The sequence below is a fragment of the Bombina bombina genome, chromosome 11 (assembly GCF_027579735.1).
Source record: "Bombina bombina isolate aBomBom1 chromosome 11, aBomBom1.pri, whole genome shotgun sequence".
In the NCBI taxonomy this organism is placed as follows: domain Eukaryota; kingdom Metazoa; phylum Chordata; class Amphibia; order Anura; family Bombinatoridae; genus Bombina; species Bombina bombina.
The window spans coordinates 10,250,989-10,276,949 of record NC_069509.1 but is presented as its reverse complement, the minus strand read 5'-3'; the positions used below and the strand labels follow the sequence as shown (position 1 = coordinate 10,276,949).

At 44.6% G+C, this 25,961-nt stretch overlaps 2 protein-coding genes across 4 annotated transcripts in view; one reads left to right on the top strand and one right to left on the bottom strand.

Moving 5' to 3' along the window:
• The window catches only part of LOC128642148 (integrin alpha-M), a 592,220-nt gene extending 588,260 nt beyond the window's left edge, over window positions 1-3,960 (top strand). Inside the window, exon 30 of the mRNA XM_053694828.1 lies at window positions 3,531-3,960. Within this exon, the coding sequence (XP_053550803.1) occupies window positions 3,531-3,629 (99 nt within the window). The 3' untranslated portion in view covers window positions 3,630-3,960. The remainder of the gene's footprint in view (window positions 1-3,530) is intronic.
• LOC128641966 (ras-related protein Rab-35) overlaps window positions 3,704-25,961 on the bottom strand; it is a 164,166-nt gene continuing 141,908 nt past the window's right edge. For all 3 annotated transcript variants that reach the window (XM_053694579.1, XM_053694580.1, XM_053694581.1), the window contains 3 exons: window positions 24,555-24,679; window positions 20,282-20,406; window positions 3,704-4,228 (listed from right to left, as the gene is read on the bottom strand). In XM_053694579.1, coding sequence (XP_053550554.1) covers window positions 4,103-4,228; window positions 20,282-20,406; window positions 24,555-24,679 — 376 coding nt within the window. In that variant the 3' untranslated portion in view covers window positions 3,704-4,102. The remainder of the gene's footprint in view (window positions 4,229-20,281; window positions 20,407-24,554; window positions 24,680-25,961) is intronic.

Here is a 25,961-nt window from a genome sequence, read left to right as displayed (position 1 = left end):
GTGTTAACTGGGACACGGGAAAGAAAAAAATCTCTTAGCAGGAGGCCTTAACTGAAGCCAATTCTGTACCTTTCTGAAACAATGTTCTGAAACCAGAGATTGAGAACGGAATTGATCCAAATTCCTTTGAAGAAAACGTAATCTGCCCCATACCAGCTGAACTGGAAAAAGGGCCGCACCTTCATGGGTACTTAGGAGCTGACTATAGGTTTCTATAAGGCTTGGATATATTCCAACTGGAAATGGTTTCCAAACTGATACCGCTCCTGAGGATGAAGGATCAGGCTTTTGTTCCTTATTATGAGAAAAAGAACGAAAAAATGATTATTACCCTGGAAAGAAAGGGAAAAACAAAGTTAACTTAGAAGACATATCAGCATTCCAAGTTTAATCCATAAAGCTTTTCTAGCTAAAATAGCTAGAGACATATACCTGACATCAACTCTAATGATATCAAAAGATGGTATCACCAATAAAAGTATTAGCATGTTATAGAATAATGCTATAAAATTATGATCTGTTACTTGTTGCGCTAAAACTTCTAACCAAAAAGTTGAAGCTGCAGCAACATCCGGTAAAAATATAGCAGGTCTAAGAAGATTACCTGAACATAAGTAAACTTTTCTTAGAAAGGATTCAATTTTCTTATCTAAAGGATCCTGAAATTTAGTACTATCTGCCGTAGGAATAGTAGTACATTTTAGCAGGAATAGAGACAGCCCCAAACCTTAGGGATTTTGTCCCAAAAACTCTAATCTGTCAGATGGCACAGGATATAATTGCTTAAACGTTTAGAAGGAGTAAAAGAATTACCCAAATTATTCCATTCCCTGGAAATTACTTCAGAAAAAGCATCAGGGAGATTAAACACTTCTGGAATAACTACAGGAGATTTAAAAACCCTATTTAAACGTTTAGATTTAGTATCAAGAGGACCAGAATCCTCTATATCTAAAGCAATTAATACTTCTTTAAATAAAGAACGAATAAATTCCATCTTGAACAAATACAAAGATTTATCAGCATCAACATCTGAAAAAAAGAGAAGTTTTAAAAGACTTTTATGTAAACTAGAAGGAGAAATAACAGACATAGCCTTCTTAATGGATTTAAAAAATAAAATCTCTTATGTTTATCAGGAACACTCTGAAAATTAGATGTTGACGGAACAGCAACAGGTAATATAACAGTACTAAAGGAAATTTTATCTGCATTAATAAGTTTGTCATGACATGCAATACAAACAACAGCTGGAGAAACAGATACCAAAAATTTATAGCAGATACACTTAGCTTGGTAGCTCCAGCCCCGGGCAGTGATTTTCCTGAAGTATCTTCTGACTCAGTTGCAACGTGGAACATCTTGCAATATGTAATAGAAAAAATAACATATAAAGCAAATTGAACAAAATCCTTAAATGACAGTTTCAGGAATGGGAAAAAAATGCCAGTGAACAAGCTTCTAGCAACCAGAAGCAAAAAATAATGAGACTTAAATAATGTGGAGACAAAAGCGACACCCATATTTTTTTTTAGCGCCAAACAAGACGCCCACATTATTTGGCGCCTAAATGCTTTTGGCGCCAAAAATGACGCCACATCCGGAACGCCGACATTTTTAGCGCAAAATAACGTCAAAAAAAATGACGCAACTTCCGGCGACACGTATGACGCCGGAAATGGAAAAGAATTTTTGCGCCAAAAAAGTCTGCGCCAAAAATGACGCAATAAAATGAAGCATTTTCAGCCCCCGCGAGCCTAACAGCCCACAGGGAAAAAAGAGTCAAATTTTTGAAGGTAAGAAAAAATGATTAATTCAAATGCATTATCCCAAATATGAAACTGACTGTCTGAAAAATAAGGAAAGTTGAACATTCTGAGTCAAGGCAAATAAATGTTTGAATACATATATTTAGAACTTTATAAACAAAGTGCCCAACCATAGCTTAGAGTGTCACAGAAAATAAGATTTACTTACCCCAGGACACTCATCTACATGTTTGTAGAAAGCCAAACCAGTACTGAAACGAGAATCAGCAGAGGTAATGGTATATATAAGAGTATATCGTCGATCTGAAAAGGGAGGTAAGAGATGAATCTCTACGACCGATAACAGAGAACCTATGAAATAGACCCCGTAGAAGGAGATCACTGTATTCAAATAGGCAATACTCTCCTCACATCCCTCTGACATTCACTGCACGCTGAGAGGAAAACCGGGCTCCAACTTGCTGCGGAGCGCATATCAACGTAGAATCTAGCACAAACTTACTTCACCACCTCCATGGGAGGCAAAGTTTGTAAAACTGAATTGTGGGTGTGGTGAGGGGTGTATTTATAGGCATTTTAAGGTTTGGGAAACTTTGCCCCTCCTGGTAGGAATGTATATCCCATACGTCACTAGCTCATGGACTCTTGCTAATTACATGAAAGAAATAATGGTATCTTTAGAAAGTCCATTTAATGGTGAGAAAAACGGTATATAATATGTGTGGGTACAGTGAATGAGTAAGAGGAGAATTACAGCTAAACACAAACACCGCAAAAATGTAAAAATAGCCCTGGTCCTTAAGGGAAAGAAATTGAAAAATGGCCTTGTCCTTAAGGGGTTAAAAGCCACCACTGTTCTACTGAAGAGACTGACATGGACTACGGCAGCACAAGCTTGTACTGCTGAAAAATAATAAAATCTTGACTGAAGAATCTTTCCAGACACCTAAACTTTACCACCTGGAAGGAAGGGAGGTGAAATTTAACAGCTTTGCTGTGGTGCTCTTTGCCGCCTCCTGCTTAGTAATTAGATGATTTGTGGACTCACCGTTTAATTAGAAAGAAAAAAACAGAGTAACCAACCCTTGTTTTCTATATAGGGGTAGTATTGATGTTAGAAGTTAAGCAAAGACCACCTTGCCGTCTTCTAACTGCTAAAAGCCACCATTACTCTTATTAAAGAGAATTACATGGACACAACATAGCCCCAATCCTTGCTTGCAGGGAAAAGTACCCATAAAAGGATTAAATATCTTCAGACACCATCTTCGCACATCCTCCCGATAAGTAAGGCAAAGAATGACTGGGGATTCTGCTGGGGTGTTCTTTGCCTCCTCCTGCTGGCCAGGAGTTGAATTCCCACTAGTAATTGGAATGGATTTGTGGACTCTTCATACAATTGGAAAGAAAGTAGAATACTTAGTTACCAAAACAGAGATGTGTGTTTAAATTGCTCACGGCAGGCCAGCACAATACTCTCTATTATTCTGCTGCTGTCTTTTACTTATTAGTGAACTTATTAAAAGTTAAGTTTTAATAATTCTCTCTCTATTTGCTATTCAGAGCATTCTTTTTTTGTACATATTAACTATAGGTTTATTCTATGTATATTGCTGCACACTTCAGACTGCTTACCTCTTGATAACTCATAAAGGTCAGCCTGAAGATTAAAAACTTTAACCATTTAAACTTAAAGGGACCTTTTATTTATCCTTGGTCTCTGCACACGTGTGCTGACTTTCTGTTGTCCTTTGTTTATAGCTGGGCTTCTTCAAGCGTCAATACAAAGAGATGATGGAGACGCCTGACGACGCACCACAGGAGACGCCTGGAGAAAAGTCTGCAGGCACAAAGGCGTGATCGGTGTAATGCTCACGACTGCTTATATGAACATCCACTGATGCAAGCGGACTCAGCAAGACACACACTGACTATTCATAGAAAAAATCATTTTATTATCGTAAAATTAATAATCAGTTAAATGCAAAAATAAGCTTTATTGTCCTATACAGCCAGGAATGTGCATATTTAAATATATTCAGTTGCAGTGGGAGGGGCTAGTAGGACCAAGGCTTCTCTGATTGGACCACACAGTTATTAATGTGAAACAGGGATGGTGGTAACAGGTTAACTGTGTTAATAACTTCCCTAAATGATTGTGAATCAATAAATACTGCAGCATACTCTTCTATCCACCATGCACAGCTCTGTTACTGCACCAACACAGGGCCCGATGCAATCCTCTGCTCCTCCTGATCTAACCCTCTCCCCCTATCACAGTCTGTGTCCAGTTATCCAGGGGTCAGTGCACTGGCATGGCCAGAGGTCAAGGGTCAGCAACACCTCTTTACATGCTGTTTCTTTTTGGTTTTGCTGATTGTAACAACCTCGTTAGGTTTCAGTCTCGCCTGACTGTCCTTCTTCATGCGCAGCACTAACCGGGTCACCGAAAGGAACATCTACAAAAAACATAGTTGTGTCATAACCTGAACCTGTTACACGTGCACACACAGAGGCGCACACACACATCACCCACCTGTATAAAACAACTGATCGCAGGTATAACTGAGGTACAAGCAATACCCACAAACTGATAAAAGTGTAGGGAACCCTGTACTGTCACATCATTTTTATATTCATTTATATATTTATGATTGTTTTATTTTATGGTAAGGTTAGTAGGTGCTGGGTGTATAGGAAGAGGTATTAGCTGCAGGTAAGGTTAGTAGGTGCTGGGTGTATAGGAAGAGGTATTAACAGCAGGTAAGGTCATTAGGTGCTGGGTGTATAGGAAGAGGTATTAGCAGCAGTTAAGGTCAGTGGGTGCTGGGTGTATAGGAAGAGGTATTAGCAGCAGGTAAGGTCAGTAGGTGCTGGGTGTATAGGAAGAGGTATTAGCAGCAGGTAAGGTCAGTAGGTGCTGGGTGTATAGGAAGAGGTATTAGCAGCAGGTAAGGTCAGTAGGTGCTTGGTGTATAGGAAGAGGAATTAGCAGCAGGTAAGGTCAGTAGGTGCTGGGTGTATAGGAAGAGGTATTAGCAGCAGGTAAGGTCAGTAGGTGCTGGGTGTATAGGAAGAGGTATTAGCAGCAGTTAAGGTCAGTGGGTGCTGGGTGTATAGGAAGAGCTATTAGCAGCAGGTAAGGTCAGTAGGTGCTGGGTGTATAGGAAGAGGTATTAGCAGTAGGTAAGGTCAGTAAGTGCTAGGTGTATAGGAAGATGTATTAGCAGAAGGTAAGGTCAGTAGGTGCTGGGTGTATAGGAAGAGGTATTAGCAGTAGGTAAGGTCAGTAGGTGCTGGGTGTATAGGAAGAGGTATTAGCAGCAGGTAAGGTCAGTAGGTGCTGGGTGTATAGGAAGAGGTATTAGCAGCAGGTAGGGACAGTAGGTGCTGGGTGTATAGGTAGAGATATTAGCAGCAGGTAAGGTCAGTAGGTGCTGGGTGTATAGGAAGAGGTATTAGCAGCAGGTAAGGTCAGTAGGTGCTGGGTGTATAGGAAGAGGTATTAGCAGCAGGTAAGGTCAGTAGGTGCTGGGTGTATAGGAAGAGGTATTAGCTGCAGGTAAGGTCAGTAGGTGCTGGGTGTATAGGAAGAGGTATTAGCAGCAGGTAAGGTCAGTAGGTGCTGGGTGTATAGGAAGAGGTATTAGCAGCAGGTAAGGTCAGTAGGTGCTGGGTGTATAGGAAGAGGTATTAGCAGCAGGTAAGGTCAGTAGGTGCTGGTGTATAGGAAGAGGTATTAGCAGCAGGTAAGGTCAGTAGGTGCTGGGTGTATAGGAAGAGGTATTAGCAGCAGGTAAGGTCAGTAGGTGCTGGGTGTATAGGAAGAGGTATTAGCAGCAGGTAAGGTCAGTAGGTGCTGGGTGTATAGGAAGAGGTATCAGCAGCAGGTAAGGTCAGTAGGTGCTGGGTGTATAGGAAGAGGTATTAGCAGTAGGTAAGGTCAGTAGGTGCTGGGTGTATAGGAAGAGGCATTAGCAGCAGGTAAGGTCAGTAGGTGCTGGGTGTATAGGAAGAGGCATTAGCAGCAGGTAAGGTCAGTAGGTGCTGGTGTATAGGAAGAGGTATTAGCAGCAGGTAAGGTCAGTAGGTGCTGGTGTATAGGAAGAGGTATTAGCAGCAGGTAAGGTCAGTAGGTGCTGGGTGTATAGGAAGAGGTATTAGCAGCAGGTAAGGTCAGTAGGTGCTGGGTGTATAGGAAGAGGTATTAGCAGCAGGTAAGGTCAGTAGGTGCTGGGTATATAGGAAGAGGTATTAGCAGCAGGTAAGGTCAGTAGGTGCTGGGTGTATAGGAAGAGGTATTAGCAGCAGGTAAGGTCAGTAGGTGCTGGGTGTATAGGAAGAGGTATTAGCAGCAGGTAAGGTCAGTAGGTGCTGGGTGTATAGGAAGAGGTATTAGCAGCAGGTAAAGTCAGTAGGTGCTGGGTGTATAGGAAGAGGTATTAGCAGCAGGTAAAGTCAGTAGGTGCTGGGTGTATAGGAAGAGGTATAAGCAGCAGGTAAGGTCAGTAGGTGCTGGGTATATAGAAAGATTTATTAGCAGCAGGTAAGGTCAGTAGGCGCTGGGTGTATAGGAAGAGGTATTAGCAGCAGGTAAGGTCAGTAGGTGCTGGGTGTATAGGAAGAGGTATTAGCAGCAGGTAAGGTCAGTAGGTGCTGGGTGTATAGGAAGAGTACATGTCTGATGACCGTATCTCCTAAAATACTGGTTTTAAAACCCAACAGGCCAGGTTTTCTGGATTACCCTGGATGAGAGCAGGTAAAATAACGATATTTACTAATTAGCTGATTATTTTACCTGTGATCCAGTTTAGATATCCTTAAAGGAACATGAAACCCAACATTTTTCATTCATGATTCAGATAGAGAATACAATTTTAAACAACTTTCTAATTTACTTCTATCATTTAATTTGCTTCATTCTCTTGTTATCCTTTGCTGAAAGGTTTATCTAGGCAAGCTCAGAAGCAGCAGAGAATCTAGGTTCTAGCTGTTGATTGGTGACTGGATATATATATTGATTGTGATTGGTTCACCAATGTGTTCAGTTAGAAACCATTAGTACATTGCTACTCCTTCAACAAATGATACCAAGAGAATGAAACAAATTAAATAATAGAAGTAAATTAAAAAGGTGTTTAAAAACACAATTTATGCTTACCTGATAAATTTATTTCTCTTGTAGTGTATCCAGTCCACGGATCATCCATTACTTGTGGGATATTCTCCTTCCCAACAGGAAGTTGCAAGAGGATCACCCACAGCAGAGCTGCTATATAGCTCCTCCCCTCACTGCCATATCCAGTCATTCGACAGAAACAAGACGAGAAAGGAGAAACCATAGGGTGCAGTGGTGACTGTAGTTTAATTAAAATTTAGACCTGCCTGAAAAGGACAGGGCGGGCCATGGACTGGATACACTACAATAGAAATAAATTTATCAGGTAAGCATAAATTATGTTTTCTCTTGTTAAGTGTATCCAGTCCACGGATCATCCATTACTTGTGGGATACCAATACCAAAGCTAAAGTACACGGATGATGGGAGGGACAAGGCAGGAACTTAAACAGAAGGAACCACTGCCTGTAGAACCTTTCTCCCAAAAACAGCCTCAGAAGAAGCAAAAGTATCAAATTTGGAAAATTTGGAAAAAGTATGAAGCGAAGACCAAGTTGCAGCCTTGCAAATCTGTTCAACAGAGGCCTCATTTTTAAAGGCCCAGGTGGAAGCCACAGCTCTAGTAGAATGAGCTGTAATCCTTTCAGGAGGCTGCTGTCCAGCAGTCTCATAGGCTAAACGGATTATACTCCGAAGCCAAAAAGAAAGAGGTTGCCGAGGCCTTCTGACCTCTCCTCTGTCCAGAGTAAACAACAAATAGGTTAGATGTTTGGCGAAAATCTTTAGTAGCCTGTAAGTAAAACTTCAAGGCACGGACTACGTCTAGATTATGCAAAAGACGTTCCTTCTTTGAAGAAGGATTAGGACATAATGATGGAACAACAATCTCTTGATTGATATTCTTGTTATAAACCACCTTAGGTAAAAACCCAGGTTTTGTACGCAGAACAACTTTATCAGAATGAAAGATCAGATAAGAAGAATCACAACGTAAGGCAGATAACTCCAAGACTCTTCGAGCCGAGGAAATAGCCATCAGAAAAAGAACTTTCCATGAAAGAAGTTTGATATCAATAGAATGAAGGGGTTCAAACGGAACCTCTTGAAGAACTTTAAGAACCAAGTTTAAGCTCCATGGAGGAGCAACAGGTTTAAACACAGGCTTAATTCTAACTAAAGCCTGACAAAATGCCTGAACGTCTGGAACTTCTGCCAGACGCTTGTGTAAAAGAATAGACAGAGCAGAAATCTGTCCCTTTAAAGAACTAGCTGATAATCCTTTGTCCAAACCCTCTTGGAGGAAGGACAATATCCTAGGAATCCTAACCCTACTCCATGAGTAATTCTTGGATTCACACCAATGAAGATATTTACGCCATATCTTATGGTAAATTTTCCTGGTGACAGGCTTAGGTGCCTGTATTAAGGTATCAATTACTGACTCGGAGAAGCCACGCTTTGATAGGATCAAGCGTTCAATCTCCATGCAGTCAGTCTCAGAGAAAGTAGATTCGGATGATTGAAAGGACCTTGTATTAGAAGGTCTTGTCTCAGAGGCAGAGTCCATGGTGGAAAGGATGACATGTCCACTAGGTCTGCATACCAGGTCCTGCGTGGCCACGCAGGCGCTATCAATATCACTGATGCTCTTTCCTGTTTGATTTTGGCAATCAGACGAGGGAGCAGAGGAAACGGTGGAAACACATAAGCCAGGTTGAAGAACCAAGGCGCTGCTAGAGCATCTATCAGTGCCGCTTCTGGGTCCCTGGACCTGGATCCGTAACAAGGAAGCTTGGCGTTCTGGCGAGACGCCATGAGATCCAATTCTGGTTTGCCCCAACGGAGAACCAATTGAGCAAACACCTCCGGATGGAGTTCCCATTCCCCCGGATGAAAAGTCTGACGACTTAGAAAATCCGCCTCCCAGTTCTCTACACCTGGGATATGGATCGCTGACAGGTGGCAAGAGTGAGTCTCTGCCCAGCGAATTATCTTGGAGACTTCTGACATCACTAGGGAACTCCTGGTTCCCCCTTGATGGTTGATGTAAGCCACAGTCGTGATGTTGTCCGACTGAAATCTGATGAACCTCAGTGTTGCTAGCTGAGGCCAAGCCAGAAGAGCATTGAATATTGCTCTTAACTCCAGAATATTTATTGGGAGGAGTTTCTCCTCCTGAGTCCATGAACCCTGAGCCTTCAGGGAATTCCAGACTGCACCCCAACCTAGAAGGCTGGCATCTGTTGTTACAAATGTCCAATCTGGTCTGCGAAAGGTCATACCCTTGGACAGATGGGCCCGAGATAACCACCAGAGAAGAGAATCTCTGGTTTCCTGATCCAGATTTAGTAGAGGGGACAAATCTGTGTAATCCCCATTCCACTGACTGAGCATGCATAATTGCAGCGGTCTGAGATGCAGGCGCGCGAATGGCACTATGTCCATCGCCGCTACCATTAAGCTGATTACTTCCATGCACTGAGCCACCGTGGGGCGCGGAATGGAGTGAAGAACACGGCAAGCATTTAGAAGTTTTGATAACCGGACTCCGTCAGGTAAATTTTCATTTCTACAGAATCTATTAGAGTCCCTAGGAAGGAAAACCTTGTCAGAGGAGATAGAGAACTCTTTTCTTCATTCACTTTCCACCCATGCGAACTCAGGAATGCCAAAACTATCTCTGTATGAGATTTGGCAATTTGAAAGCTTGACGCCTGTATCAGGATGTCGTCCAGGTAAGGAGCCACCGCTATGCCTCGCGGTCTTAGGACCGCCAGAAGTGAGCCCAGAACCTTTGTAAAAATTCTTGGGGCTGTAGCCAACCCGAATGGAAGAGCTACAAATTGGTAATGCCTGTCTAGAAAGGCAAACCTCAGGAACTGATGATGATTTTTGTGAATCGGAATGTGAAGGTAGGCATCCTTTAAGTCCACTGTGGTCATGTACTGACCCTCTTGGATCATGGGTAAAATGGTTCCAATAGTTTCCATCTTGAATGACGGAACTCTGAGGAATTTGTTTAGGATCTTTAAATCCAAAATTGGTCTGAAGGTTCCCTCTTTTTTGGGAACCACAAACAGATTTGAATAAAACCCCTGTCCTTGTTCCGTCCGCGGAACTAGATGGATCACTCCCATTACAAGGAGATCTTGTACGCAGCTTAGGAATGCCTCTTTCTTTATCTGGTTTGCAGATAATCTTGAAAGGTGAAATCTCCCTTGTGGAGGAGAAGCTTTGAAGTCCAGAAGATATCCCTGAGATATGATCTCCAACGCCCAGGGATCCTGAACATCTCTTGCCCACGCCTGGGCGAAGAGAGAGAGTCTGCCCCCTACTAGATCCGTTGTCGGATAGGGGGCCGATCCTTCATGCTGTCTTAGAGGCAGCAGCAGGCTTTCTGGCCTGCTTGCCCTTGTTCCAGGACTGGTTAGGTTTCCAGGCCTGCTTGGATTGAGCAAAAGTTCCCTCTTGTTTTGAAGCAGAGGAAGTTGATGCTGCACCTGCCTTGAAATTTCGAAAGGCACAAAAATTAGACTGTTTGGCCTTTGATTTGGCCCTGTCCTGAGGAAGGGTATGACCCTTACCTCCAGTAAAGTCAGCAATAATTTCTTTCAAACCAGGCCCGAATAAGGTCTGCCCCTTGAAAGGAATGTTGAGTAATTTAGACTTTAAAGTCACATCAGCTGACCAGGATTTGAGCCATAGCGCCCTGAGACTAGCAAGCTTGGAAAACACTTTAAAACAAGTTAACAAGCAATATAAAAAAACGTTACTGTGCCTTTAAGAGAAAAATTTTGACAAAATTTGAAATAACAATGAAAAAAGGCAGTTACACTAACGAAATTTTTACAGTGTATGTAACAAGTCAGCAGAGCATTGCACCCACTTGCAAATGGATGATTAACCCCTTAATACCAAAAACGGAATAATAAATGACAAAAACGTTTTTTAAACACAGTCACAACAACTGCCACAGTCTACTGTGGTTGTTACCCTCCTCAAACACGACTTTGAAGCCTTTTGAGCCCTTCAGAGATGTCCTGTATCATGCAGAAGGAAGCTGAATGTCTCTGTCAGTATTGTTATCTGCACAGAAAAGCACTAAAATAGGCCCTTCCCACTCATATTGCAACAGTGGAAAGCCTCAGGAAACTGTTTCTAGGCAAAAATCAAGCCAGCCATGTGGAAAAAAACTAGGCCCCAATAAGTTTTGTCACCAAACATATATAAAAATGATTAACATGCCAGCAAACGTTTTATATTACACTTTTATAAGAGTATGTATCTCTGTTAATAAGCCTGATACCAGTCGCTATCACTGCATTTAAGGCTTAACTTACATTAATCCGGTATCAGCAGCATTTTTCTAGCAAATTCCATCCCTAGAAATATGTTAACTGCACATACCTTATTGCAGGAAAACCTGCACGCCATTCCCCCTCTGAAGTTACCTCACTCCTCAGAATATGTGAGAACGGCAGTGGATCTTAGTTACTTCTGCTAAGATCATAGAAATCACAGGCAGATTCTTCTTCTAATGCTGCCTGAGATGAAACAGTACACTCTGGTACCATTTAAAAATAACAAACTTTTGATTAAAGTTAAAAAACTAACTATAAAACACCACTATCCTCTTACTACGTCCATCTTTGTTGAGAGTTGCAAGAGAATGACTGGATATGGCAGTGAGGGGAGGAGCTATATAGCAGCTCTGCTGTGGGTGATCCTCTTGCAACTTCCTGTTGGGAAGGAGAATATCCCACAAGTAATGGATGATCCGTGGACTGGATACACTTAACAAGAGAAATTGTATTCTCTATCTGAATCATGAAAGAAAAAGTTTGGGTTTCATGTCCCTTTAAAATGAGGACAGGTTTTGAAAACGAGTGCCCTAAAAGGATCTAAACAAATCAGACACCTACAGAAGAGGCTGCTAAATAGGTACAGGGTCTAAAGAGTAAAACTAACAATGAAAGACTTCAAGGGATAGTAACAAAATTACACACAAAAGATACAGCAAGTTCCTTTCTCACACATCAGATACAGCAAGTTCATCTCTCACACACACACACACCAGATACAGCAAGTTCCTCTCTCTCTCTCACACACACCAGATACAGCAAGTTCCTCTCTCACACACACCAGATACAGCAAGTTCCTCTCTCTCTCTCACACACACCAGATACAGCAAGTTCCTCTCTCACACACACCAGATACAGCAAGTTCCTCTCTCTCTCTCTCTCTCTCTCACACACACACACACACACACACACCAGATACAGCAAGTTCCTCTCTCTCTCTCTCACACACACACACCAGATACAGCAAGTTCCTCTCTCTCTCTCACACACACACACCAGATACAGCAAGTTCCTCTCTCTCTCTCACACACACACACCAGATACAGCAAGTTCCTCTCTCACACACACACACCAGATACAGCAAGTTCCTCTCTCACACACACACCAGATACAGCAAGTTCCTCTCTCACACACACACCAGATACAGCAAGTTCCTCTCTCACACACACACCAGATACAGCAAGTTCCTCTCTCACACACACACCAGATACAGCAAGTTCCTCTCTCACACACACACCAGATACAGCAAGTTCCTCTCTCACACACCAGATACAGCAAGTTCCTCTCTCTCACACACACACCAGATACAGCAAGTTCCTCTCTCACACACATACACACACACCAGATACAGCAAGTTCCTCTCTCTCTCACACACACCAGATACAGCAAGTTCCTCTCTCACACACACACACACCAGATACAGCAAGTTCCTCTCTCACACACACACACACCAGATACAGCAAGTTCCTCTCTCTCACACACACCAGATACAGCAAGTTCCTCTCTCTCACACACACACCAGATACAGCAAGTTCCTCTCTCTCACACACACACCAGATACAGCAAGTTCCTCTCTCTCACACACACACCAGATACAGCAAGTTCCTCTCTCTCACACACACACCAGATACAGCAAGTTCCTCTCTCTCACACACACACCAGATACAGCAAGTTCCTCTCTCTCACACACACACACCAGATACAGCAAGTTCCTCTCTCACACACACACCAGATACAGCAGGTTCCTCTCTCTCACACACACACCAGATACAGCAAGTTCCTCTCTCTCACACACACACCAGATACAGCAAGTTCCTCTCTCACACACACACCAGATACAGCAAGTTCCTCTCTCACACACCAGATACAGCAAGTTCCTCTCTCTCTCACACACTCACACCAGATACAGCAAGTTCCTCTCTCTCACACACACACCAGATACAGCAAGTTCCTCTCTCTCTCACACACACACACCAGATACAGCAAGTTCCTCTCTCTCACGCACACCAGATACAGCAAGTTCCTCTCTCACACACACACACCAGATACAGCAAGTTCCTCTCTCACACACACACCAGATACAGCAAGTTCCTCTCTCTCACACACACACCAGATACAGCAAGTTCCTCTCTCTCACACACACACCAGATACAGCAAGTTCCTCTCTCTCACACACACACCAGATACAGCAAGTTCCTCTCTCTCACACACACACCAGATACAGCAAGTTCCTCTCTCTCACACACACACCAGATACAGCAAGTTCCTCTCTCTCACACACACACCAGATACAGCAAGTTCCTCACTCTCACACACACACCAGATACAGCAAGTTCCTCTCTCTCACACACACCAGATACAGCAAGTTCCTCTCTCTCACACACACCAGATACAACAAGTTCCTCTCTCTCACACACACCAGATACAGCAAGTTCCTCCCTCTCACACACACACCAGACACAGCAAGTTCCTCTCTCTCACACACACACCAGATACAGCAAGTTCCTCTCTCTCACACACACACCAGATACAGCAAGTTCCTCTCTCTCACACACACACCAGATACAGCAAGTTCCTCTCTCTCACACACACACCAGATACAGCAAGTTCCTCTCTCTCACACACACACCAGATACAGCAAGTTCCTCTCTCTCACACACACACCAGATACAGCAAGTTCCTCTCTCTCACACACACACCAGATACAGCAAGTTCCTCTCTCACACACACACACACCAGATACAGCAAGTTCCTCTCTCACACACACACCATATACAGCAAGTTCCTCTCTCTCTCACACACACCATATACAGCAAGTTCCTCTCTCTCTCACATACACCAGATACAACAAGTTCCTCTCTCTCACACACACACCAGATACAAGTTCCTCTCTCTCACACACACACACACCAGATACAGCAAGTTCCTCTCTCTCACACACACACACCATAATCTCATAATACATAGTCTCTATAATACATACACAACAGATACACAGTGTCTCTATAATACACACACAACAGATACACAGTGTCTCTATAATACACACACATCAGATACACAGTGTCTCTATAATACACACACAACAGACACACAGTGTCTCTATAATACACACACAACAGATACACAGTGTCTCTATAATACACACACAACAGACACACAGTGTCTCTATAATACATACACAACAGACACACAGTGTCTCTATAATACATACACAACAGACACACAGTGTCTCTATAATACATACACAACAGACACACAGTGTCTCTATAATACATACACAACAGATACAGTGTCTCTATAATACACACACATCAGATACAGTGTCTCTATAATACACACACACATCAGATACACAGTGTCTCTATAATACATACACAACAGATACACAGTGTCTCTATAATAAATACACAACAGATACACAGTGTCTCTATAATAAATACACAACAGATACACAGTGTCTCTATAATACATACACAACAGATACACACACAACTAATACACAGTGTCTCTATAATACATACACAACAGATACACAGTGTCTCTATAATACACAAACATCAGATACACAGCGTCTCTAGAATACATACACAACAGATACACAGCGTCTCTAGAATACATACACAACAGATACACAGTGTCTCTATAATAAATACACAACAGATACACAGTGTCTCTATAATAAATACACAACAGATACACAGTGTCTCTATAATAAATACACAACAGATACACAGTGTCTCTATAATAAATACACAACAGACACACAGTGTCTCTATAATACATACACAACAGATACACACACAACTAATACACAGTGTCTCTATAATACATACACAACAGATACACAGTGTCTCTATAATACACAAACATCAGATACACAGCGTCTCTAGAATACATACACATCAGATACACAGCGTCTCTATAATACACACACAACAGATACACACACAACTAATATACAGTGTCTCTATAATACACACAACAGATACACACACAACTAATATACAGTGTCTCTATAATACACGCAAAACAGATACACACACAACTAATATACAGTGTCTCTATAATACACACACAACAGATACACACACAACTAATATACAGTGTCTCTATAATACACACACAACAGATACACACACAACTAATATACAGTGTCTCTATAATACATACATAACAGATACACACACAGTGTCTCTATAATACACACACAAAAGATACAGATATAGCAAGTTCCTTTCTCACACATCAGATACAGCAAGTTCATCTCACACACACACACACACCAGATACAGCAAGTTCCTCTCTCTCTCTCACACACACCAGATACAGCAAGTTCCTCTCTCTCTCTCTCACACACACACACCAGATACAGCAAGTTCCTCTCTCTCTCTCACACACACACCAGATACAGCAAGTTCCTCTCTCTCTCACACACACCAGATACAGCAAGTTCCTCTCTCTCTCACACACACACACCAGATACAGCAAGTTCCTCTCTCACACACACACACACCAGATACGGCAAGTTCCTCTCTCTCACACACACACACACCAGATACAGCAAGTTCCTCTCTCTCTCTCACACACACACACACCAGATACAGCAAGTTCCTCTCTCTCTCTCACACACACACACACCAGATACAGCAAGTTCCTCTCTCACACACACACACACCAGATACAGCAAGTTCCTCTCTCACACACACACACACCAGATACAGCAAGTTCCTCTCTCTCTCTCACACACACACCAGATACAGCAAGTTCCTCTCTCTCTCACACACACACCAGATACAGCAAGTTCCTCTCTCTCTCACACACACACCAGATACAGCAAGTTCCTCTCTCACACACACCAGATACAGCAAGTTCCTCTCTCACACACACCAGATACAGCAAGTTCCTCTCTCTCTCACACACACACACCAGATACAGCAAGTTCCTCTCTCTCTCACACACACACACCAGATACAGCAAGTTCCTCTCTCTCTCTCACACACACCAGATACAGCAAGTTCCTCTCTCTCTCTCACACACACACCAGATACAGCAAGTTCCTCTCTCACACACACACCAGATACGGCAAGTTCCTCTCTCTCACACACATAGCAGATACGGCAAGTTCCTCTCTCTCACACACACACCAGATACAGCAAGTTCCTCTCTCTCACACACACACACCAGATACAGCAAGTTCCTCTCTCTCTCTCTCTCTCTCTCTCTCTCTCACACACCCACCAGATACAGCAAGTTCCTCTCACACACACACGCACACCAAATACAGCAAGTTCCTCTCTCTCACACACACACACCAGATACAGCAAGTTCCTCTCTCTCACACACACACACCAGATACAGCAAGTTCCTCTCTCTCACACACACACACACACCAGATACAGCAAGTTCCTCTCTCACACACACACAGCAGATACAGCAAGTTCCTCTCTCTCACACACACAGCAGATACAGCAAGTTCCTCTCTCTCACACACACAGCAGATACAGCAAGTTCCTCTCTCACACACACACCAGATACAGCAAGTTCCTCTCTCTCACACACACACCAGATACAGCAAGTTCCTCTCTCTCACACACACAGCAGATACAGCAAGCTCCTCTCTCTCACACACACACACACACCAGATACAGCAAGTTCCTCTCTCACACACACACAGCAGATACAGCAAGTTCCTCTCTCTCACACACACACCAGATACAGCAAGTTCCTCTCTCACACACACACAGCAGATACAGCAAGTTCCTCTCTCTCACACACACACAGCAGATACAGCAAGCTCCTCTCTCTCACACACACACCAGATACAGCAAGTTCCTCTCTCACACACACACACACACCAGATACAGCAAGTTCCTCTCTCTCTCTCACACACACACCAGATACAGCAAGTTCCTCTCTCTCTCACACACACACCAGATACAGCAAGTTCCTCTCTCTCTCACACACACACCAGATACAGCAAGTTCCTCTCTCTCTCACACACACACCAGATACAGCAAGTTCCTCTCTCACACACACCAGATACAGCAAGTTCCTCTCTCACACACACCAGATACAGCAAGTTCCTCTCTCTCTCACACACACACACCAGATACAGCAAGTTCCTCTCTCTCTCACACACACACACCAGATACAGCAAGTTCCTCTCTCTCTCTCACACACACCAGATACAGCAAGTTCCTCTCTCTCTCTCACACACACACCAGATACAGCAAGTTCCTCTCTCACACACACCAGATACGGCAAGTTCCTCTCTCTCACACACATAGCAGATACGGCAAGTTCCTCTCTCTCACACACACACCAGATACAGCAAGTTCCTCTCTCTCACACACACACCAGATACAGCAAGTTCCTCTCTCTCACACACACACCAGATACAGCAAGTTCCTCTCTCTCTCTCTCTCACACACCCACCAGATACAGCAAGTTCCTCTCACACACACACGCACACCAAATACAGCAAGTTCCTCTCTCTCACACACACACACCAGATACAGCAAGTTCCTCTCTCTCACACACACACACCAGATACAGCAAGTTCCTCTCTCACACACACACACCAGATACAGCAAGTTCCTCTCTCACACACACACAGCAGATACAGCAAGTTCCTCTCTCTCACACACACAGCAGATACAGCAAGTTCCTCTCTCTCACACACACAGCAGATACAGCAAGTTCCTCTCTCACACACACACCAGATACAGCAAGTTCCTCTCTCTCACACACACAGCAGATACAGCAAGTTCCTCTCTCTCACACACACAGCAGATACAGCAAGTTCCTCTCTCTCACACACACACACACACCAGATACAGCAAGTTCCTCTCTCACACACACACAGCAGATACAGCAAGTTCCTCTCTCTCACACACACACACACAGCAGATACAGCAAGTTCCTCTCTCACACACACACAGCAGATACAGCAAGTTCCTCTCTCTCACACACACACCAGATACAGCAAGTTCCTCTCTCACACACACACAGCAGATACAGCAAGTTCCTCTCTCTCACACACACAGCAGATACAGCAAGTTCCTCTCTCTCACACACACACCAGATACAGCAAGTTCCTCTCTCTCACACACACAGCAGATACAGCAAGTTCCTCTCTCTCACACACACAGCAGATACAGCAAGTTCCTCTCTCTCACACACACACACCAGATACAGCAAGTTCCTCTCACACACACGCACACCAGATACAGCAAGTTCCTCTCTCTCTCTCTTTCACACACACACACCAGATACTGCAAGTTCCTCTCTCTCTCTCACACACACACCAGATACAGCAAATTCCTCTCTCTCACACACACACCAGATACAGCAAGTTCCTCACTCTCACACACACACCAGATACAGCAAGTTCCTCTCTCTCACACACACACACCAGATACAGCAAGTTCCTCTCTCTCACACACACACACCAGATACAGCAAGTTCCTCTCTCTCACACACACACACCAGATACAGCAAGTTCCTCTCTCTCACACACACACACCAGATACAGCAAGTTCCTCTCTCACACACACACACACACCAGATACAGCAAGTTCCTCTCTCTCACACACACACCAGATACAGCAAGTTCCTCTCTCTCACACACACACCAGATACAGCAAGTTCCTCACTCTCACACACACACCAGATACAGCAAGTTCCTCTCTCTCACACACACCAGATACAGCAAGTTCCTCTCTCTCACACACACACCAGATACAGCAAGTTCCTCTCTCTCACACACACACCAGATAAAGCAAGTTCCTCTCTCTCACACACACCAGATACAGCAAGTTCCTCTCTCTCACACACACCAGATACAGCAAGTTCCTCTCTCACACACACACACCAGATACAGCAAGTTCCTCTCTCTCACACACACACCAGATACAGCAAGTTCCTCACACACACACACACACCAGATACAGCAAGTTCCTCTCTCACACACACACACCAGATACAGCAAGTTCCTCTCTTTCACACACACACACACCAGATACAGCAAGTTCCTCTCTCTCACACACACAAACACCATAATCTTATAATACATAGTCTCTATAATACACACACAACTAATATACAGTGTCTCTATAATACACACACAACAGACACACAGTGTATCTATAATACACACACAACAGATACACACACAACTAATATACAGTGTCTCTATAATACACACACATCAGATACACACACATCAGATGCACAGCGTCTCTATAATACACACGCAACAGATACACACACAACTAATATACAGTGTCTCTATAATACATACATAACAGATACACACACAACTAATATACAGTGTCTCTATAATACAAACACATCAGATACACACACATCAGATGCACAGCGTCTCTATAATACACACGCAACAGATACACACACACAACTAATATACAGTGTCTCTATAATACACACACAACAGGTACACACACAACTAATATACAGTGTCTCTATAATACACACACAACAGATACACACACAACTAATATACAGTGTCTCTATAATACATACATAACAGATACAAACACAGTGTCTCTATAATACACACACAACAGATACACACACAACTAATATACAGTGTCTCTATAATACACACACAACAGATACACACACAACTAATATACAGTGTCTCTATAATACATACATAACAGATACAAACACAGTGTCTCTATAATACACACACAACAGATACACACACAACTAATATACAGTGTCTCTATAATACATACATAACAGATACAAACACAACTAATATACAGTGTCTCTATAATACACATCACTAATATACAGTGTCTCTATAATACACACACAACAGATACACACACAACTAATATACAGTGTCTCTATAATACATACATAACAGATACACACACAACTAATATACAGTGTCTCTATAATACATACATAACAGATACAAACACAACTAATATACAGTGTCTCTATAATAAACACACAACAGATACACACACAGGCATACAACTGTCACACATACAAACCTCCTCTACGTTGCGGTTCTCCTTTGCACTTGTCTCAAACAATCGGACCCCCATCTGGTCACTGAATCTTGCAGCATCTGAAGACTCCACACATTTCCGACCTGGATCATCATCTTTATTACCCACTGTAGATAGAATGCAACATATGTATGTATCAATACAGGTGTCGGAGAAACACAACCATACAGGGGTTAGACTAGCATTACAGGCCTCAGATAAAGACAACCATACAGGGGTTAGACTAGCATTACAGGCCTCAGATAAAGACAACCATACAGGGGTTAGAATAGCATTACAGGCCTCAGATAAAGACAACCTTACAGGGGTTAGACTAGCATTACAGGCCTCAGATAAAGACAACCATACAGGGGTTAGACTAGCATTACAGGCCTCAGATAAAGACAACCATACAGGGGTTAGAATAGCATTACAGGCCTCAGATAAAGACAACCATACAGGGGTTAGACTAGCATTACAGGCCTCAGATAAAGACAACCATACAGGGGTTAGACTAGCATTACAGGCCTCAGATAAAGACAACCTTACAGGGGTTAGACTAGCATTACAGGCCTCAGATAAAGACAACCATACAGGGGTTAGACTAGCATTACAGGCCTCAGATAAAGACAACCTTACAGGGGTTAGACTAGCATTACAGGCCTCAGATAAAGACAACCTTACAGGGGTTAGACTAGCATTACAGGCCTCAGATAAAGACAACCATACAGGGGTTAGAATAGCATTACAGGCCTCAGATAAAGACAACCATACAGGGGTTAGAATAGCATTACAGGCCTCAGATAAAGACAACCATACAGGGGTTAGACTAGCATTACAGGCCTCAGATAAAGACAACCATACAGGGGTTAGACTAGCATTACAGGCCTCAGATAAAGACAACCATACAGGGGTTAGAATAGCATTACAGGCCTCAGATAAAGACAACCATACAGGGGTTAGAATAGCATTACAGGCCTCAGATAAAGACAACCATACAGGGGTTAGAATAGCATTACAGGCCTCAGATAAAGACAACCATACAGGGGTTAGAATAGCATTACAGGCCTCAGATAAAGACAACCATACAGGGGTTAGAATAGCATTACAGGCCTCAGATAAAGACAACCATACAGGGGTTAGACTAGCATTACAGGCCTCAGATAAAGACAACCATACAGGGGTTAGAATAGCATTACAGGCCTCAGATAAAGACAACCATACAGGGGTTAGAATAGCATTACAGGCCTCAGATAAAGACAACCATACAGGGGTTAGACTAGCATTACAGGCCTCAGATAAAGACAACCATACAGGGGTTAGACTAGCATTACAGGCCTCAGATAAAGACAACCATACAGGGGTTAGACTAGCATTACAGGCCTCAGATAAAGACAATCATACAGGGGTTAGAATAGCATTACAGGCCTCAGATAAAGACAACCATACAGGGGTTAGACTAGCATTACAGGCCTCAGATAAAGACAACCATACAGGGGTTAGACTAGCATTACAGGCCTCAGATAAAGACAACCATACAGGGGTTAGACTAGCATTACAGGCCTCAGATAAAGACAACCATACAGGGGTTAGACTAGCATTACAGGCCTCAGATAAAGACAACCATACAGGGGTTAGAATAGCATTACAGGCCTCAGATAAAGACAACCATACAGGGGTTAGACTAGCATTACAGGCCTCAGATAAAGACAACCATACCGGGGTTAGACTAGCATTACAGGCCTCAGATAAAGACAACCATACCGGGGTTAGAATAGCATTACAGGCCTCAGATAAAGACAACCATACAGGGGTTAGACTAGCATTACAGGCCTCAGATAAAGACAACCATACAGGGGTTAGACTAGCATTACAGGCCTCAGATAAAGACAACCATACAGGGTTAGACTAGCATTACAGGCCTCAGATAAAGACAACCATACAGGGGTTAGACTAGCATTACAGGCCTCAGATAAAGACAACCATACAGGGGTTAGACTAGCATTACAGGCCTCAGATAAAGACAACCATACAGGGGTTAGACTAGCATTACAGGCCTCAGATAAAGACAACCATACAGGGGTTAGACTAGCATTACAGGCCTCAGATAAAGACAACCATACAGGGGTTAGACTAGCATTACAGGCCTCAGATAAAGACAACCATACAGGGGTTAGACTAGCATTACAGGCCTCAGATAAAGACAACCATACAGGGGTTAGACTAGCATTACAGGCCTCAGATAAAGACAACCATACAGGGTTAGAATAGGATTACAGGCCTCAGATAAAGACAACCATACAGGGGTCCGTGCCAGGGGTGTGAGGGAAGGCTCCGTGCCAGGGGTGTGAGGGAAGGCTCCGTGCCAGGGGTGTGAGGGAAGGCTCCGTGCCAGGGGTGTGAGGGAAGGCTCCGTGCCAGGGGTGTGAGGGAAGGCTCCGTGCCAGGGGTGTGAGGGAAGGCTCCGTGCCAGGGGTGTGAGGGAAGGCTCCGTGCCAGGGGTGTGAGGGAAGGCTCCGTGCCAGGGGTGTGAGGGAAGGCTCCGTGCCAGGGGTGTGAGGGAAGGCTCCGTGCCAGGGGTGTGAGGGAAGGCTCCGTGCCAGGGGTGTGAGGGAAGGCTCCGTGCCAGGGGTGTGAGGGAAGGCTCCGTGCCAGGGGTGTGAGGGAAGGCTCCGTGCCAGGGGTGTGAGGGAAGGCTCCGTGCCAGGGGTGTGAGGGAAGGCTCCGTGCCAGGGGTGTGAGGGAAGGCTCCGTGCCAGGGGTGTGAGGGAAGGCTCCGTGCCAGGGGTGTGAGGGAAGGCTCCGTGCCAGGGGTGTGAGGGAAGGCTCCGTGCCAGGGGTGTGAGGGAAAGCTCCGTGCCAGGGAAAGCTCCGTGCCAGGGGTGTGCCAGGGAAAGCTCCGTGCCAGGGGTGTGAGGGAAAGCTCCGTGCCAGGGGTGTGAGGGAAAGCTCCGTGCCAGGGGTGTGAGGGAAAGCTCCGTGCCAGGGGTGTGAGGGAAAGCTCCGTGCCAGGGGTGTGAGGGAAAGCTCCGTGCCAGGGGTGTGAGGGAAAGCTCCGTGCCAGGGGTGTGAGGGAAAGCTCCGTGCCAGGGGTGTGAGGGAAAGCTCCGTGCCAGGGGTGTGAGGGAAAGCTCCGTGCCAGGGGTGTGAGGGAAAGCTCCGTGCCAGGGGTGTGAGGGAAAGCTCCGTGCCAGGGGTGTGAGGGAAAGCTCCGTGCCAGGGGTGTGAGGGAAAGCTCCGTGCCAGGGGTGTGAGGGAAAGCTCCGTGCCAGGGGTGTGAGGGAAAGCTCCGTGCCAGGGGTGTGAGGGAAAGCTCCGTGCCAGGGGTGTGAGGGAAAGCTCCGTGCCAGGGGTGTGAGGGAAAGCTCCGTGCCAGGGGTGTGAGGGAAAGCTCCGTGCCAGGGGTGTGAGGGAAAGCTCCGTGCCAGGGGTGTGAGGGAAAGCTCCGTGCCAGGGGTGTGAGGGAAAGCTCCGTGCCAGGGGTGTGAGGGAAAGCTCCGTGCCAGGGGTGTGAGGGAAAGCTCCGTGCCAGGGGTGTGAGGGAAAGCTCCGTGCCAGGGGTGTGAGGGAAAGCTCCGTGCCAGGGGTGTGAGGGAAAGCTCCGTGCCAGGGGTGTGAGGGAAAGCTCCGTGCCAGGGGTGTGAGGGAAAGCTCCGTGCCAGGGGTGTGAGGGAAAGCTCCGTGCCAGGGGTGTGAGGGAAAGCTCCGTGCCAGGGGTGTGAGGGAAAGCTCCGTGCCAGGGGTGTGAGGGAAAGCTCCGTGCCAGGGGTGTGAGGGAAAGCTCCGTGCCAGGGGTGTGAGGGAAAGCTCCGTGCCAGGGGTGTGAGGGAAAGCTCCGTGCCAGGGGTGTGAGGGAAATCTCCGTGCCAGGGGTGTGAGGGAAAGCTCCGTGCCAGGGGTGTGAGGGAAAGCTCCGTGCCAGGGGTGTGAGGGAAAGCTCCGTGCCAGGGGTGTGAGGGAAAGCTCCGTGCCAGGGGTGTGAGGGAAAGCTCCGTGCCAGGGGTGTGAGGGAAAGCTCCGTGCCAGGGGTGTGAGGGAAAGCTCCGTGCCAGGGGTGTGAGGGAAAGCTCCGTGCCAGGGGTGTGAGGGAAAGCTCCGTGCCAGGGGTGTGAGGGAAAGCTCCGTGCCAGGGGTGTGAGGGAAAGCTCCGTGCCAGGGGTGTGAGGGAAAGCTCCGTGCCAGGGGTGTGAGGGAAAGCTCCGTGCCAGGGGTGTGAGATTTCAGTTCAGCCTTCTATGCCAGTCCTAGAGACGCCAGTTGTTCGTCAGCTGCTTACCCAGCACAGTGCACACTGAGTCACAGTTTTGGGTGATCTCATGCAGCCATCTCTTCACGTTCACAAAAGATTCTGGGTTGGTGACATCATAAACCACAATGACACCGTGAGTGTTTCTGTAGTATCTGAAGAAAGCAGGAGGTCATAATAAAATGGGTACGGCCATCTCCCATCAAGCAAATCTATACACAGATGATCCTGTCTCAGCTCCTCTGTCACATCAAAGCAGTGTGTGTGTGTGTATATATATATATATATATATATATATATATATATATATATATATATATATATATATATATATATATATAATACACACATACACATAGATATAAGCAAATATACTATACACACACACAAACATATACACACAGAATTACATACACACAAGCATATATACACACACACACGGACATATATACACACAAAAGCACATAAACACACAGATACACAGACACACACAAGGACATATACACACACACACAAGAAAACGTATGCTTACCTGATAAATTAATTTCTTTTTTGACACGATGAGTCCACGGATCATCTTAATTACTAATGGGATATTCACCTCCTGGTCAGCAGGAGGAGGCAAAGAGCACCACAGCAGAGCTGTTAAATAGCTCCTCCCTTCCCTCCCACTCCAGTCATTCGACCGAAGTTAGGAAGAGAAAGGAAAAGCCAAGGTGCAGAGGTGTCTGAAGTTTACTTAATAACCCACAACCTGACTAAAGGAACAGGGCGGGCCGTGGACTCATCGTGTCAAAAAAGAAATACATGAATCAGGTAAGCACAAATTTTCTTTTCTTTTTTAAGACACAATGAATCCACGGATCATCTTAATTACTAATGGGATTCAATACCCAAGCTAGAGTACACAGATGATACGGGAGGGACAAGACAGGGAACCTAAACGGAAGGCACCACTGCTTGAAGAACTTATCTCCCAAAAGCGGCCTCAGCCGAGGAAAGTGTCAAATTTGTAGAACTTTGAAAGAGTGTGAAGAGAGGACCAAGTTGAAGCCTTGCAAATCTGTTTCACAGAAGCTTCATTTTGAATGCCCATGAGGAAGCAACAGTCTTCGTGGAATGAGCCATAACTCTCTGGAGGCTGATGTCCACTAGTCTCATTTGCAAAACGTATGATGCTCTTCAGCCAAAAAGAAAGAGAAGTAACCGTAGCTCTCTGTCCCTTGCGTTTTCCAGAGAAAACCACAAAGCAAGCAGAAGACTGACAAAAATCCTTAGTCGCCTGCAGGTAAAACTTTAAAGCACGGACCACGTCCAAGTTGTGCAAAAGTCTTTCCTTCTTAGAAGAAGGATTAGGACACAAGGAAGGCACAACAATCTCCTGATAAATGTTCTGATCAGTAACAACCTTAGGAAGAAATCCTAATTTGGTACGCA